This window comes from Dermacentor andersoni, chromosome 1 (genome assembly GCF_023375885.2).
Source record: "Dermacentor andersoni chromosome 1, qqDerAnde1_hic_scaffold, whole genome shotgun sequence".
NCBI lineage: Eukaryota > Metazoa > Arthropoda > Arachnida > Ixodida > Ixodidae > Dermacentor > Dermacentor andersoni.
This window is the reverse complement of record NC_092814.1, coordinates 33,613,535-33,632,230: the sequence shown is the minus strand read 5'-3', so window position 1 is coordinate 33,632,230 and position 18,696 is coordinate 33,613,535. Positions and strand designations below refer to the sequence as shown.

At 42.5% G+C, this 18,696-nt stretch overlaps 1 protein-coding gene across 1 annotated transcript in view; it reads left to right on the top strand.

Moving 5' to 3' along the window:
- The first annotated feature begins 434 nt into the window (after nt 1–434).
- The window catches only part of Tsf2 (transferrin 2), a 58,900-nt gene continuing 40,638 nt past the window's right edge, over nt 435–18,696 (top strand). Inside the window, exons 1-2 of the mRNA XM_050193252.3 lie at nt 435–578; nt 13,631–13,897. Of these exons, the coding sequence (XP_050049209.1) occupies nt 524–578; nt 13,631–13,897 (322 nt within the window). The 5' untranslated portion in view covers nt 435–523. The remainder of the gene's footprint in view (nt 579–13,630; nt 13,898–18,696) is intronic.

The window sequence follows — 18,696 nt, the reverse complement described above, 5'->3', positions numbered from 1 at the left end:
AAAGCAACCTGCGCATATGACGCGCTCGCGCACCGGGGCCCTGTTCTTTGACCTGCCAGCGCAGAACGACAGAATACCCATGGAGAATTGAAACATCCTGCTCATGTCCTGCCCATAGAATAATGTCGTATAATGTCCTGCCCACGGCCGCTCGATGAAAACGCACAGGTGTGCGTTTTCATCGAGCGGCCGTGGTTCTGCCTATGTGTTCAACCACAGAACACCTCGATTGGGGCGACTCCTGGCAAGAAGAACGGCTGACACAGGCTGACGGCTGTTCGTCTTTCGGAAGCTCAGCCTAAATATAACACATTTTACTTATCTGTAAAGATATATAATTTAACTCCTAAACTGAAAGTATATATGAAAACAATTCTAAATATGAGTGGTCCTGCTTTATTTCAAACGCTCACCTGCCGACCGGATGCGACACACCTTTTGAATGCGTTACTGCCGCTCCTATCTGTTGCCGCTTCTGCGGAATGCGCGTGCGTAAAGTTTGAGCAGTTCGTCAAAGTTGGATATGTGGCCGTTGTCGAGGCATCTATCAGCTGTGCCCCTGCTAGTTGCCTTCTGTGGTAAGCAAGTGGTTCCTTCATAACACCGCCTTAAAAGAGCCCGATAGCCGCAGCACACCTTTGCTGACGCCTCAACTGGCGATCATGCGAACCACACCTTGTGCTGTTGACATATTTGTCGAGTGACTGACTGCCCATAGTTTGGTCTGTTTCGTTCTTTTCTGTCTTCAGATGACCAAGACTTCTGGCCGTATCATGAAATATTCTTGTCCTCGTAGGTGCGCTCTTAACGCACGATCTTGTTTACGTGAGTGTTCGCACTCTTGGGCCGAACTGGCGTTGTTCGTTGTATTCAGCAAACACTTCGTGACGCTTCGCCAACGTGATCGTTTTATGGCTTGTGCAAAACAGTTCATTCACCTCTTGACGCTGTGTAACTTTAGATTAGTCTTTGGTGTCATCACTGCAGTTGTTGAAAGTATGCGTGAAGCTAAATGCGCCTAAACAACACCATGACTTAAACGATGCTTCAGCAACTTAGCGGTATCGAAGCGTTGTGATCATAGTAAAAGCTGTTGCAAACTTGTATTGCAATTCTAGAGCTTTAGCGTTGTTCTTCTGCGCGACCTATTTGTGAAACACAATATGCGTGGTTGACGTTTTTGAAGAGCTGAAGGAGATAATAAAGTTCACAAGGAACTGTTTCGGTGAAAATAAAACGTGCTTGACTACTTCACTGGAGCTTTGCAAGTATTCGAAAGAAATGTATGTGTAAAAAAAGAAAAAAGCGGGCAGATCCCACGCCCTGTGGGAATCTATGTTACGCGAAGCAGTGTGCAGGGAGCCTACCAAGTTAACGAAACGACCAAGACGTATGCGGCTGTTTCGTGACCTATATGACACGCATGTCATGACCTATCATTTATGTTCGCCACACACTCTTGTCATAATGTGCCGATTTTGGTACATACCAAGTTAATGAAACGACCATGGGAGCACCAAGACGTAGGCGGCTGTTTCATTACCTATATGACACATGTCATGATATTCATGTCGTGACCGATCATTTATGTTTGTCATACACTCTTGTCATGCTATACCAATTTTGGTACATACCAAGTTAACGAAACGACCATGGGAGCACCATGACGTAGGCAGCTAGATAGATACTGTCAAAGTGGCAAACGTTCGCCAAGAAATGCTTCGCATTTAAAAATTGTTGGCTGGGTGCCGCCATAATATTACATTTTAGGACTAGGATAGCTCTTTCTTATGTTATGAAAGGATTGAAAAGCTCACCACTAGCATATTTGACTACTTGAGCATATTACATAGGATTAGGAGTCCTATATGTGTCTCATACAGCACACATGCAGTAATTAATGAAAGTATGATCAGGTAATTTCTTTTTGAGCCCACAAAGTATCAATGCTGTACATATCACCTTCAGGTGCCACATTTGTTACAAGTGCTAATGAAAATAATGATGCTTGAAATGTGTTACATGATATGTAAAGATACTTCTGCTGCAAAATCGCTTAATATCATCAAAGTATTTTAGAAAAGAGAACTAACTTTTCTTTCTGTTTCTTTTCCTTCATCTTCCCTTTCTTTTGCCGCTTCTTTCTGTAATTGTTTATATCATGCAAATCATAATGTCATGGTGTTTTCCAATCACATGTCTTGTGAGATAGTCAACTTTGTTGGCATGGTTAAAATATTTTTCGCATTTGTAGGTGCAGGGAAACTCAATTAAAATTCTATGTTCTGTTGGATTGGGCTAGAACCTAGCTTTTAACAGACAGAATTATTTGGGATTGGAAGAAGATTTACTGTGCTATATCGCACTGCACGGTGGACAAAGAGCATTTTGTATCATTCAGAAACAAAAGGAGTGCCCTTGCATTGAGCCCTTCCCAATGGAGATGCTTTGTCCTTGGTATATCCGTATCGTATCACAATATCTGTGTCTGGCATTGAAGGCAAATGTAGACTGGAGATATACATTTTCACTATCTTAAGGACATCCCATGGATATCACACTGGGACTTCTTTTCACTTGCACGATAAAAAGCCCCCCCCCCCCCCCCCCCCCCCCCTCCAAAGGTGTGGGTCTTCAGCTACTACTTGAGTGGAATGTCTTTTATATGTTCAAATTATAACACAATGCTGTCACATATCCTACTCATGTTTATATGACAGTTGTGTACCTGGGCCGGTATAGCGTTTAACTATTGCAATCTGTTTATATTCCAAATCAGCCATTAGCCTTCCGTGATAAGTCAAAATGTTTCAGGCTCTGCTCATATGGGTGTGGCACCCACCCATATGAACTGGACTCCAACCATTCTGGCCTATCACAGAGGGCTAATGGCCGACCTGGAATAAAAAGAGATTGGAATAGTTTTATGTCATACCTACCTTGATTTAGTACTTGATAGCAGGACCCTATAAATATAGCAACTGAGGCATTTATATGGAGCTTACATAGGATGCCCAAAAGCATCCTAAATTATCAAGTTTGTTGGGAGGAATTCTGTAATGGAATGAAGTCTTAGTTTCACTTGCTTACTTGTTCCGTTTGAGGTTCCTTTCAGTGAGGCCATCATAAAGTTTCCTGGGAGAAATGTTAATATGATGAAAAGTTTCAGTTTATGTCACTCCTACTGACCAAATTTACATTTTCTTAAATTGCTGGTGGATTCTTATTACTGAGACTGTGCTAGTACTTGTTATATGAGATCTTGTAACTCTGTCCTGATATATATGCCTGGCAATCTTTATTTTTTTCCTATTGTGTGAAAGTATGCCTCATTTCTGACATTTCAGAATGTCAGAAATGCTCGCGTTTTCTTCAAGTTCAATATTATATATGAGTAGCAGAGTGCATTGTGCATGGATAAGCTTGGAACTGCCTTTTCTCTCGACCAAATCAATGGCACTTCCGATGTCCACATCTTTGCTGGCATTATTTACTACATTATTTTGGGATACATTGAATTTACTTAACAGATACTGATGGGCTGGTTGGTGGGCCGTGATATTGATGAAGCAGCACACTTGAAATAAGTACATTCAAGCATACATGAAAAAGGACATACACAGGCGCTGGACTGCAACTAGCAGTCCAGTGTTGCAACTAGTTGTAGTCCAGTGCCCGTGTATGTCCTTTTTCATGTGTGCATGAACATGTCTATTTCAAGTGCACTGCTTCATCAATACATTGAAGTCCTTCTTCCATGCTTGTACCCATGTTGCTGTTGTATCGGTGGAATGTTTATCAAGTGTTGTTACTTTGTTACTGTGCGCTGTGTATCTGATGTTCGTGGTCACTGTTCATGTGTGCTATTGTATTGCTAGCCAATGGCATGCCTAAATTGCACCCAGGCTCCCTTTGTAAGATGAGGCCACTGAATCACTTTTCGTGTTGTTGTCCAAATAAATACTTGACTTCATGGCATCTCTGTCAACATGGCGACGAGGATGGGACCATTTGTGCAGAGGTAATGATCGAGACTACAAAAACGACGACACCAGGGCAAGCGAGGACATCAGTGATGACCACCAACCTGGAATCTTTGGCCGAGTTCTGTCCAGACTCTGGCAATATCGATGTCTACCTGCAAAGTTTTGACCTGTATGCAACCACCAACGAAATAGATGCAAGTACGATGGCGAATCAAAAAGTCCTTGCCCCCTCCCCCCCCCCCCCTTTTTTTTTAAACCAAGTTATGGCTGCAAATGAGAAGTCAACATATTCATTCCCAGCGGTGGACCTTGCTTGAACTGGCCTGGCATTATCTGCCAGTAGCTCTGCGGCACAGCGCTGCTGTCAATTGTTGAAGATGGCAGTTCTGCTTCACACGTCCATGGTGTACGAGCAACAAAGTGTGGTTCATTGTCCATGACCAAGGGACGAATGCCCATCGAAATGCACAGGGAAATGCAGCCCACGTATGGGGAAAGGTGTCTAGCTTTGAGAAGTGTGAGGTGGTGGTGTTGTGAGTTTGCAAAAGGCTGTGAAGACTTGTATGACAGTGAGCGTTCGGGGAGGCCGCGTGCGTCGCTAACTGATGACAACATTTCTCATATTTAATGCTGCAATGGGACAAATGTCTGGGGACTTTGGGAATATGGGGACTTTGTGGAAAAATAGATTAGGGTACATAGAATAGTGCATAGTTTTGTAATTACCTGTATGTACCTTAATTTGGCTAACAACAAATAAGGGCAAAGACTTTCTGATTCGCTTTCCTATAAAGAAGACAACCATGAGTGAAAAGGCTTATGTGACTCTGTGTAGCCTACATCTGCCGAAAAAACTAACGGAGGTGAAGTACGAAGAAGCTACAGAAGCTCGCCTAAAGCACTATGCTCCAAAACGATCAGTGGTAACCGAATGGTATCACTTTTATTAGCGAAAGCAAGAGCCGAACGAAAGCTTGAAACAGTTCATCGTTGAGCTGAAAAGACTGGCGACGACGTGCTTGTTCGGAACATTTTGGGAAGAAGCGCTCCGGAATCAACTGATTGCTGGAATCTGTGCGGATTCGATTCGATACTGCCTTCTTGCCCTGTCGGACGACGAAGTCACCTGGTAGCGAGCATGCCAAATCGCCACCGCCTTGGAAACGGCTCAGAAAGACACCCGAGAAATGCTACCGGAGGAGTCAACTGCCAGTCTTGCCGACCTTTACTGGCATCGTGAACCCACCAAGCAAGGCAGGTGACACGCAACAAAGAAGACTGCTAGCAGCAAAAAGCGTTCCCCCCAGGACGGTCCAAGGAAGCAATGGAGGAAATGCACTGTTCACGCCTTTTATAGATGTGGCAGACTGCATGCGCCTGTGAGTTGACTGTTTCTCAAAAGTATGTGCTTCAAATGCTTGAAGCCAGGTCATGTAGCGAAAATGTGCGCAACAGAGGTTGTGCACAAAATTAAGAAGAACTTGCCGGCAACCGACTTGCTTTCAGCTTGTACAACAAACAGCGTTCATAGCTCCCCACCAATTGTGCTTAAAGTAAAGGTAAACAGCAAGCATATTCCGATGGAATTAGACACGGGAGCCGCTATTAGCATAATGTCTGAAAGAGACTTTGATGAAAATCTTCCAAACTACCCGTGTTCTGAAGGCAACGTGCATAGGTTTACAATGCAAAAGACATGGGTGGGTGCACAATAGCACTGCATTCAAAGTCTAGCCAACATCATTGTTTCTTATCAGAACCGAAGCTACGATCTGCCTCTGATAATTGCAAATCAAGAAAATAAAGCTCGCATGCCGCCGCTTTTAGGTCGCAATTAGATTACGACACTAAAAGTTTACCTGCACAATGCTGTGCAGCAGTTGCAACGCTGCGTGCGTAATGTGCAGGACAGCAGGCAGATAGTAGTAACGGAAGCCGAGTAGAGGTTAGAACAGCTGTACGGTGATGTGTTTGAGTTAGGCTATGGTTTTATCCAAGGATTCAATGGTAGCATCCCAATGAAAAGTGATGCACAGCCAACCTTTTGTAAGGTGAGACCAGTACTATATGCTTGGCAAGAACAAGTGGAGGATGAATTGCATCACCTTGAGAAAACTGGTGTGGTGTACAGAGTCTGGCACAGTACTTGGGCTAAGCCGCTAGTGAAAAGAAAACAGGAAAAGAGATTAGGATAGGTGGGAATTACAGAATCACGGTCACTCAGGGTATTGAACTCGACCGCTATCCACTGCCTCTACCAGAGGACATATTCACATTACTGGTGGGAGGAACCATGTTCACTTTGCTGGATTTGTCAAAGGCGTGTCTGCAGCTTGAGCTGGATGAGCAGGCACAGGAACTGCTCACAGTGAATACACACCTGGGACTTTTCAGGTTCAGGCAATTGCTGTGCAGGCATGTCCGTAGTGTTTCAGGCTGTGATGGAGCAGGTTTTACAAAACATCCCTGGGACTACCTGTTACCTGACAGAGTGCTATCGCCCTTCCAAGCAAGTGCTCCAAGCACTTAGTAAGCACGGAATTCGTGTAAATGCAGGAAAATGCTAATTTTTCAAGAAAGTGTTTGTTACTCGAGACACGAGCTAGACAAGCACGGCGTGCACCCAGCAGCGGAAGAGGTGAAGGCGATCCAAGAAGCACCAAAACCAAGCAACGTTACTCAGCTAAAGGCATTTTTGGGCCTAGCATTTACTACGGCAAATTTCTGCCTGATCTAACAAACGTGCTAGAACTCCTCCACCAATTGTTGCACAAGGGTAGCACATGGAAATGGTCGAGCCAGTGTAACACATTTCAATCAGCATAAGAATTTGATCAGTGAAGACATGGGTTTGGAACTGTACGATGTGACAAAGGAAATACAGCTGACATGTGACTTTTCTGCTTACGGTTTAGGTGCAGTTCTGTCACACGTGGTTGAGGGTGTAGAGCAACCGATCGAATTTGTATTGCGAACGAGTACTCCTGCCGAACGTAACTATGTGCAGGTGGAAAAAGAAGCTTTTAAAGTTGTTTATGAAGTAAAGAAATTTCATAAATATCTGTAGGGGCACAGTTTCAGTGTAATAACTGATCATCAGTCACTCACTGTCATTCTTTGATGCAAAGCACCACACAAATGCTGTAGCTGCAGCTTGTGTGCATTGCTGGGGAAGTGCAGGCGAACACTCTACCACTCCGTCATTATACACGCATTCGTTGCACCCATGCCGCACCACCGCCGTCCTTCTCGTGGGAGGAAGCAGTGGCATTACGCCAGTTACAAACCGCAACTTTTCCAAATCTTGTCTCTCTCAATAAATTCTACCCACACTGTTATGCAGATCGTTGCACTGGCTGTGGCAGCTCGCCCACAATCTTCCACGTCATGATTGAGTGCGCTGCAAACCTCTTTCCTCCCTTGCCAACTCTCCTTTACCCCCTATGCAACAAAGAGCTGTGGGACGATGCCCTCCGCGACGGACCTCCCGAGGTCCTCCGAGCTGTGATACAACGGGCTCGAAACATCGCCGGAATCATCTTAGGGACCCTGGACTGAGGGTTGCTCCCACACTGCTCTCGCCATTCAAATATTATTAATAAAGATGTTTTACTCTCTCTTCTTGCAAACTGCAAATTTCACATTTTGCACAGAGCAGGAACAAAGAAAGCCAATGCAGACGGCTTGTCATGCCTTCCACTGCTGGAAGCCAGTGGTGAAGCTGAAGAAATCTTTTATTTTTCGCCTGTCAATAACTTCCCCATAACTGCGAAAGATATTGAGTGTGAAACTGACAGATCCAGTTCTCGGTGCTGTTCGTGAAATGGTATGGCACGGATGGCTGCATACTGTTGACATTACTTATCAGCTTTTCTTCATGAGACGATTTGAACTTTCAGTGCATTGCAGTTGTGTGGTGTGGAACAACAGAGTTATGATACCACAGGCCCTTCAAAGTGAAGTTGTGTGTTTGTTGCATGAGCAGCACATTGGCATCACAAAGGTGAAAGCACTTGCAAACTCGCTCGTTTAGTGGCCACAGATAGACAACTGGTTGGAACAAACTGTGAAGCAGTGTGAAATTTGTGCAAGCACAAAATCTGTGGGCCCACTGGCACCGCTTTCATCTTGGAAGTGGTGCACAAGTAGCATTTGGGAGAGGGTAAATCGAGACTTTGCTGAAAAAGAAAGCAAGATGTTCCTTTTAGCAGCAGATTCATGGCGTCAATAAGTATCATGACAGCAATGACTGCGCAAAGCACAATCGATACAGTATGCTCGTTGTTCACAAGTCATGGCCTACCAATAGAAGTAGTCAAAGATAACGGGCCGCAGTTTCGTGCGAAAGAGTTTGCAGAGTTTCTGTTGGCAAACAGGGTTAAGCACTTGTTTTCTCTGCCATATCATCGTCAGTTGAACAGTTCGGCACAACGTGCTTTCCAAACAGTGAAGCAGTCGCTGGTGAAGCAATTGCTAGATCAGAGGAATAAAAGTTCCAGGTCACTACAGCACAAAATCAATAATTTTCTGTTCGCTTATAGAACAACGCTGCATACATTCACCAGCCAAACACCAGCTGAGCTCTTCTTGAGGAGGAAGTTGGTCGTAAGGTTGTCATTATTGAAACCAAATCTACCTGATGCAATAAGTGCCAAATTGAAGAGGATTGTACGCAGTGCAAACAAGTGGAGGCGTTCACCTAAAGTATTTTCTGTGGGGGATAGCGTGTTGGTGCGTTCAGCACAGGGAGAACAGGTAAAGTGGCGATCAGGCAAGGTCATGAATGTGAAATTGGCAATGACATATCTTGTGGTGGCAGATGGACAGACACAGTTTATGCATGCGGACCATTTGCAACATTTTTGTCACGGCATCTCTGTCAACAGCTGCCAGTGTTATTTTTTGGGTGTGTATAATTATGGACAACAGTTGAATACTAATTGCTCAGTGACTTGACTTGGTGATGGACTTGAATATGTTGATAAAGCGTGGCCCATATTTATGATATAGTCAGTGTACCATAAGGCCATGTAAGAGTTGTACAGTAAAACTTAACATGCAGATTTAGCAGAATTTTTATTTTATCTTTAGCTTTCAGGGCTGCTTTGCTGATTATTATGGCCCCATTGCATTTTGAAGACAGATACAAATTGTAATTGTAGCCAGAGTTATTTTGAGCCATTCTTATTGACATTTGCATCTGATGCTGGAGGAGGCAAGGATGCTTTACCTGTTCTTCCATGGCTTCCCAGATTTTCTCCATTACTTTCATCATCATCATCAGCCTGGTTATGCCCACTGCAGGGCAAAGGCCTCTCCCATACTTCTCCAACTACCACGGTCATGTACTAGTTGTGGCCATGTTGTCCTTGCAAACTTCTTAATCTTATCCGCCCACCTAACTTTCTGCCGCCCCCTGCTACGCTTCCCTTCCCTTGGAATCCAGTCCGTAACCCTTATTGACCATCGGTTATCTTCCTTCCTCATTACATGTCCTGCCCATGCCCGTTTCTTTTTCTTGATTTCAACTAAGATGTCATTAACCCGCGTTTGTTCCCTCACCCAATCTTTTCTTATCCCTTAACGTTACACCCATCATTCTTATTTCCATAGCTCGTTGCATCGTCCTCAATTTAAGTAGAACCCTTTTCGTAAGCCTCCAGGTTTCTGCCCCGTACGTGAGTACTGGTAAGACACAGCTGTTATACACTTTTCTCTTCAGGGATAATGGCAACCTGCTGTTCATGATCTGAGAATTGCTGCCAAACGCACCCCAGCCTATTCTTATTCTTCTGATTATTTCAATCTCATGATCCGGATCCGCGGTCACTACCTGCCCTAAGTAGATGTATTCCCTTACCACTTCCAGTGCCTCGCTACCTATCGTAAACTGCTGTTCTCTTCCGAGACTGTTAAACATTACTTTAGTTTTCTGCAGATTAATTTTTAGACCTACCTTTCTGCTTTGCCTCTCCAGGTCAGTGAGCATGCATTGCAATTGGTCCCCTGAGTCACTAAGCAAGGCAATATCATCAGCGAATCGCAAGTTACTAAGGTATTCTCCATTAACTCTTATCCCCAATTCTTCCCAATGCAGGTCTCTGAATACCTCCTGTAAACACTCTGTGAATAGCATTGGAGAGATCGTATCTCCCTGCTTGACGCCTTTCTTTATTGGGATTTTGTTGCTTTCTTTATGGAGGACTACGATGGCTGTGGAGCCGCTATAGATATCTTTCAGTATTTTTACATACGGCTCGTCTACACCCTGATTCCGTAATACCTCCATGACTGCTGAGGTTTCGACTGAATCAAACGCTTTCTCGTAATCAATGAAAGCTATATATAAGGGTTGGTTATATTCCGCACATTTCTCTATCACCTGATTGATAGTGTGAATATGGTCTATTGTTGAGTAGCCTTTACGGAATCCTGCCTGGTCCTTTGGTTGACAGAAGTCTAAGGTGTTCCTGATTCTGTTTGCAATTACCTTTGTAACTACTTGGTAGGCAACGGACAGTAAGCTGATTGATCTATAATTCTTCAAGTCTTTGGCGTCCCCTGTCTTATGGATTAGGATTATGTTAGCGTTCTTCCAACATTCCGGTATGCTCGAGGTCATGAGGCATTACGTATACAGGGTGGCCAGATTTTCTAGAACAATCTGCCCACCATCCTTCAACAAATCTACTATTACCTGATCCTCCCCAGCTGCCTTCACCCTTTACATAGCTCCCAAGGCTTTCTTTACTTCTTCCGGCGTTAATTGTGGGATTTAAAATTCCGCTAGGCTATTCTCTCTTGCATTATCATCGTGGGTGCACCTGGTACTGTATAGATCTCTATAGAACTCCTCAGCCACTTGAACTATCTCATCCATATTAGTAATGATATTGCCGGCTTTGTCTCTTAACGCATACATCAGATTCTTGCCTATTCCTAGTTTCTTCTTCACTGTTTTTAGGCTTCCTCCGTTCCTGAGAGCATGTTCAATTCTATCCATATTATACTTCCTTATGTCAGCTGTCTTACGCTTGTTGATGAACTTGGAAAGTTCTGCCAGTTCAATTCTAGCTGTAGAGTTAGAGGCTTTCATACATTGGCGTTTCTTGATCAGATCTTTCGTCTCCTGCGATAGCTTACTGGTATCCTGTCTAATGGAGTTACCACCGACTTCTATTGCACACTTCTTAATGATGCTCGTAAGATTGTCGTTCACTGCTTCAACACTAAGGTCCTCTTCCTGAGTTAAAGCCGAATACCGGTTCTGTAGTTTGATCTGGAATTCCTCTATTTTCCCTCTTACTGCTAACTCATTGATCTGCTTCTTATGTACCAATTTCTTCCGTTCCCTCCTCAAGTTTAGGTTAATTCAAGTTCTTACCATCCTATGGTCACTGCAGCACACCTTGCCGAGCACGTCCACATCTTGTATGATGCCATGGTCAGCGCAGAGTATAAAGTCTATTTCATTTCTAGTCTCGCCATTCGGGCTCCTCCACATCCACTTTTGGCTATCCCGCTTGCGGAAGAAAGCATTCATTATCCGCATATTATTCTGTTCTACAAACTCTACTAATAACTCTCCCCTGCTATTCCTAGAGCCTATGCCATATTCCCCCACTGACTTCCCATATTCCCCCACTGAACCATGGTCCTCTTGCATGCAAGGCGGATACTCTACCTCTACGCCACCGCTGCACCTATATATTACTTTGACATTACTTTGACATCAGACAACTACGGAAACCTTTCACTGAAAGATGCATTCATTTTTGTGGTCTTTGAACTACTTTGTCACTATTCTTGGTCCAGGTTACAGGTATTAATTAAACTGCACATGACAGAAACATTAATGTTTTGTGTACCAACATGATAACATCAGCCTCTCTAGGCTATGGAGGAGCTTTTGCTTGGCTGGACCTCTCTTGGTAGAGCATGCTACTTACTCGGCAATATTCTCTTCCCAAACATGACACAACTCAGCATTTGTAACAGAAGTGAGTACACCAGCCGCACTGTGTTAACAGACACCTCTATTGCTGAATTGCAGTGCAGATATACACAAGGATAGAAGAAATGAGATGACAGATGAGCACTAATTTCCAACAAAAAGCTTTATTTTTGGCAGACTGTGCTTATAACCAAGGCTCATCACATTGCACATGTGCAATTCGCACCCTTAGGAAGGTTAACTCCTTATCTGACAAGTGCACAGATGGCGTGCTGTCACACCCAGGGCCAAATTGCGAAATCATTTCAGCCTCGATTATTTCATGTGTTAGTTGATAACCGCTTCTGCTAACAACATTACATTGAGTAAACAACTGTTCACAGCCACACGAACTGCAGTGACATGGAAGCCAACTATCGTGCACCATTTTCTTGACATTTTTTTAATGTTCTCTTAGCCGGTAGTTGATATGGCATCCTGTTTGTCCTATATACTGTTTACCACAAGAAAGAGGTATACAATAAACCACACTGCTAGCACAGGTAACAAATGGACTTTTGTGCTTTTTGTTACACATGTGCAATGCATGGCGACATTTCCTTTGATTACACAGCTTTATAACCTTCTGAGGTGCGGAGAACACAACTTTACCTTTGAAACGATCTGCAATTGGCTGAATTCATAGCACTAAATTTATAACCTTACATCCCTGCTGTTGCCCTGTCACTAGTGCGAGTAGGAGAGCTGAGGGCTAAGCCACGTAGGTTATTTCAACTCGAGTACTTCTCCCATGGCGGGGAGAAATGTCTCTCAATTTGGCTTATGCGGCCATCCCCTCGGGGTGGTTTCACAGGAAGAAATGAAAGTAGGCACATTTTGTTTTTGGCAAATTCCAAAGTTTGGTATGTCTTATATCCAGTTTCATGTAAGCTATAAATGTGGTGTGCCAATTGTTCTACCTAATATAAGCTATAGCTACAGCGTAAGTGTTGTGCTTGTCTATTATAGGACATAATTTGTTGTATTTGGGTTTGGTATGAGCAGATTTAATTGTAGACAGCTTCCTTTTTGTTATGGCAGTTGCTTCTATTTAATCCAATTCATCCGTCTTTATGCTATGGATCTTGACACAACAGCTGTCAGTCTCATTTGAATTCAGACATGTTGCACATTTTGTTGTGTGGTTTCTACCATGTGGGTGACAGCTATGCCAATGTCTATATGGTTAAGTCTTGCATCCTGCATTTCATTATCAAACTTGGCATGAGAAATGATTGCTGGCTATCGCATACGGAATTTAATATTTGTGGTACTAGAAGTGCATGTGGGGTTTTGTCATACTATGCAGCCTCTGTAGCTTTATGTACTGAATGCATATTGATTCTTACTGAGCATATTTTTGAGAAATTGTTGCAAAGGATTCATGGTTAGCAGAATAAAGGGGTACACAGCTACAAAATATATTATGAGACTAATGCTTTTATATTTTGCTTTTCAAAGAGCCCAGAGCCCATTTTGAATCTGCTTCATTACCAGAAGTACTGAAAGAAATCATATTTTGCACAACGTTTTTATATTCAGTTTACTTCAGAAGTAGTGAAAGAGGTCATGTTTTATGCAAGATTTTTGTGTTCTGTTTGCTTTGGGAACCCACTGTTTGGAGCTGCTATAGCCACTTCATTTGTTGCAGCACTTTCCAGCCATGGCCAACATGACGTCACCTGGTGCACTGTTAGTGATGCAGAACACCTGAAGTGCACAGAGTTTGCTGAGGCAGTGCGTGTAAGCCGCCTATTCTCTCTAACACTCAAATGCAAGCGGGCTGCATTCAAGGATCAGTGCATGAATTTTCTGGATAATGGTCAAGCCAACCTGGTGGAACTTGACCCTGGCGAGGTCTACACTGCTGGGCGTTTTCACAGTGTTATCCCTATCCTGGCTGAACGCTATGGCAGAGGTAAGTAATGTCTTGGAAGTATTCTGTGAAATAGCATTTCTCACAATAAACATGTTGCTGTAGGAAGCCATTAGAATGCCTGTTGAAGCTGCAGTACAAGTTTCACAGCCTCCCATAATAATCCTCTTATAGCATTTTGTATCAGCAGAGTAGTCAACAACCATAAAGTGCTTGTCACTGTCTTCATTTTTTCTCTTCCTCTCATTGTTCATAGAAGTTATGGTTGAAGTCTCTACTCGTGCGGCGTTATTACACCTGACATACTACACTGACACACTACTGCTCCCCATTCTTCTTTCTTCTTGGTCCAGCTACTGCCAGTTTAGATTTGCCATTGAACAATTGAGTTCTTGGATTTTTATTATGTTTTTTCTGCTGTGCAGTATATGATTTCAAGAAGAGTGTGTCTGCCTTGTGTCACTTACAGAACTGATTATTGCCATCATGCTAATAAAACACCCTATGGCAAAAACAGGTATCATCCCAAGCAAAAAAAAACATGGCTTGGTGGAAGATCAGGTCGATGCCCATGGCCAGTTGAAAACAGACGGCCCGATCTTGGCCATGTGGGTCAGGCTGGCTGTGGTTTTTGCAAATGGCCAGCTCATTTGCTGACCACTGGCAGGCGATCGACAGATGGCATTAGGCTGACAGTGTGGCTTGTGCGTTGGCCAGCATTCTTTTGCCAGTATTCATATCAAGGCTTTCTTTCTTGTTCTTTTCTTGTGTCATGTGCACTGAGTGCTTTTTCTTACGTTAATTTTTTTAAGGCCCCTGTTGCAGATACCAGCACATTCTGCTTCTTCATCTGGGTTACGTTAACTGGTGAACATTACATTCTGGATAAGTCGCGAGTGCAGAAGTATTGGAAAAGTGTCCTAATTACCTTTTTAACTAATGGTTTTAGGGCACATTCCTTAACGGTGGAATTAGAGACTGTCAACATGCAGGACCTACCAGTTTCGAGATATACAAAGCCTAAGTCAGCGAAATGAATTGCTGTCCTAATTACTGACTCCAATGCAATTTACCACACACTTTGACGTATATCTTGAAACTGGTACTAGTTACAAAATTAGTTCCATCTGAATAGTCCCTGCATGATAATCGGCTTATTTCCGCCATTGCGACATGTGCACTAAAGCTATTAATTAACGAAATAATTGGCACGATTTTGTCAATTAGCAACTTCTGCACTAACTTATTTAGAAAGTAATGTCAGCCTGTTAAATATAACCCAGCTGAAGAAGTGTAATGCTGGTATCTGCAACAGTGATTTAAAGAAAATTGTTTGACATAAGTAAAGACATCCTGTATAATTCCCTATTTAATTCATGCACGCGATTATGTCTTAAAGCTCTTGCTATAAAACGCAGGTGCTTTGTTGACAAAATATCACTGCAGTTGATTTTTGGTCGAATTTTATTGAATTATTTAGATACAAACACAACAGAAATTGGAAAACTTTGTTTTGGAATGCTGTGATAGTAGTTTAGTGGGTGGGTCAAACATATGTGAATTAATCAATCAGTTTTGTCCGGGTATTTGGCATATGTGAATTAATCAATCACAGTTTTATACGGGTATTTGAGAGCGTCCTTCCTGAGATTTCATAAACCAGAAATTCACTAGAAAACTGTACAGCCAGGTCACTTGACTGCTTCTGCAATGGTACTGCTCTGACATCTGAAATAAAGACATGTACTATGTATGTTTCAGAAATGGAACATCATGTATAACTATTGTTTGGGTGGTGAATATAGGACCAAATGCATTGTAGTCTCTCAATAACCCTTTAGGCATTGTACTGAGGAGCAGGTTTTTATAAATATGTGATTTCTCATTACAAACACTAAATACGCACCGTACATGCTCAGGCAGTCTCATTATTTAGCTTCAAAATTAGCATAGGAAAAATCTGACGCGGGCAAGAATAAATTCACCTTTCTTCAAATTATCTTACACGTGTCACCACGACCGCAACGTATATATATATCCTGCGCATGGCAAATAGCACACGATGGGCATTGCATGCCACAAATCAGTGCTTCATGGATTCACAATGTACCCAGTCTCCTTTGCTTACCTAACAAGCTGTAGCATAGGAACTCTTGCACATAGAGTGCTGTTGCAAAAGTGCAAAGCATTGAATTTAGGTCACACTGTTAACATGTCGATTTAAACAGATCAAGAGGTGCAGATGAGCTCTCAAAATCAAGAAACGCAGCTTCAACGACACTAAAACACTTTCTCTCCAAGTTAACTCTAAAAGACATAGGCTTGAATAGCATAAATAAGATGTGTGACTTACATGTAAATGTAGGGAAAACGGGGAACAAGGGAGATGGAAATTCAAAACAATGAGCAAAACGAGAACGAGGTAAAAACTAGAGTTAGTGTTTCGACAAGTGGACTTGTCTTCTTCAAGGCCTTGAAGAAGACAAGTCCACTTGTCGAAACGTTGGCTTCAGCTTTCACCTTGTTCTCGTTTTTCTCATCGTACATGTAAATGTGGAGGTCCATAGCAAGTGAAAATCTGCAGGGTGGAAATTTCACATGCATATTCAAAGCTAATTTCTCACAAACAAGAAGTGCAGCACCAAAGAAACCATCCAAAGCTGCACCAATCAAGCAGCCACAGAATGCTTATTCCCGCCAAAAGGTCCCCCAGTCCCCCTTATCTCCATACGGCTCTTTCCCATTGGACGTTGGACAGAAGAGGAGAAAAGAAGGGAAACAGAAGACAAAAGAAACAGTCACTGTCTATGCGCCCGCCTATTGCCAGTTATTTCTCCATGAATGCTGCCTGACCTGACTGCCACAGACGGTTGAGGCGGCCTGCTGCTCTCTACTTTTTCGCTCCCCAATCCCCTCCCCCCGAAAGCGCTGTGCCGCACATGCTTGCCTGTAGCAGAATTAAGTGCTTTTCCAACTACCAATAACTCTTCCAGAAGAGGAAAAAAGAAGTTGGCGGTGGATGGTGCATCCGATATGATCAGTCAGCAGAGAAGGGCCAACGTCTCTGGCCAGCCAAAACTTTCGTGCTTGGCATTATGCAGTCCAACACATCTGCGCTGGCATCTGTAACTGAGCCACTGCCGATGTGGTTGGCAACCTAGGTCGGCCTTTTTATGGCCGAACCTCTTCAAGCCAACATGATTGGCTCCTAGTGATCTGCGGAGCACTGCCCTATGGTTGGCACTCGGCCAGTTTTGCTTGACATCACTGTCATTGTCATAACCCACAGCTCGCCAAAGGATTCAGAATGTCATATATTTTGTTGTTTTGGATTTCTCAGTTTTAGTATAATTTGAATGTTTCTTCAAATATATAATTTTTAATTTTTCTTAATAAGCACTAAAATAAAAGCTACTCACTTTATCCCTGGTCACTGTGTTGCTGCTACTCACACGCACATCAGTGCTTGTGTTTGCTTCAGAAATTAAGTTTACATGGTTTCATTTCAAAACCAAATGAATGTTTACTTTATTAATTCATTTATGAATACTGTGATCTTGTGTATGAGATTGTTGGGGTGTGTACGCATTGGATTGAAAAACAGTGAAGGAAAGTAACAGGCATCAGGAATGTTTTACTATGTCATGCAGCCATAACCTACTCATATGTAACTAAATGACATAAATCATTGCATTACAATGTCAATAGTGATTAACCTGCCCACCAATTGGGCTAGAAAAGATGTGTCTTTTTTATTCTTAGTCTTAATTGTCTGTCATGCACAGTGAGTGTCATTTCCATGTTGCGCGACCGATGGAAAAAACAAAAATGCATAAAATATCAAGGATGTATTGAGCTTTAATCAACTGGAAGAAAAATTTTGAATTACAAATGCCATTTTATTGCATAACAGGTGGCAGTCCGCTTTTTTTGTGGCAGTCACTATACTAATGAGCTATAAATGAATCTCACAGCTTTTTTCCAATTTTTATTTTCCATCTTAGTGAATGGATTCTATAGTATTGCACATTCTAGCATTGGACAAATTTATGTTAGTGGCAAGCCGTCACATTTCAGGTGGACAATGCTTCAAAGTCTTTATTTTTACCCTCATTTCTCAGCATATTTGAGTTTGGCTCGATAGAGTTCTGCCCAATAGGAGTGTCATAGGGCGAGCTCTATGTCAATAGAAGTGTCATAACGATCCCACAACCTTCACATGCGAAGGTTGTGAGATTGTTCTTTACCTGTGACAAGTTGTTTTTTTCATCCACTTTCATTTCCATTAATATATCATTTTTCTTTATTTCATTTATGCGAAGGTTGTGGGATCGTTCCCCACCTGTGGCAAGTTGTCTTTTCATCCACTTTAATTTCCAATAATTTATCGTTTCTTTATTTCATTTATTAAGCACAAGTAATTTCCCCTATGTTATCCTTGGTGTTGGTATTTATTGGATTCTTATGATATGACTGATAAAAATTGGGCCCCTCGGTTGACCCCCTTTCTTCTCGTTTCTTCATGATAGCAAATACCTTGTTTGCTGGAGCATGTCTTACACTAACAAATATATATCACTCCATAGTTAAGGATGATTCTTTGATACTTCCAAGCTGCATTTTGTTCACTTGTTAAGGAGGATCCAATTCTGAGTCTCGCAAGGCCTGGATGAGGGACAAATACAGTGGGACCTCAATATAGTAAACACAGATATAACAAATTATTGAATACAATAATATCTGAAATTTTTGAATTTTTTGCCTCATTCACCTTGTATGCTTATAATGAATATCAATAATGAAGGTATTTTCATGTCAGATGTGACTTTATTATGAGGTTT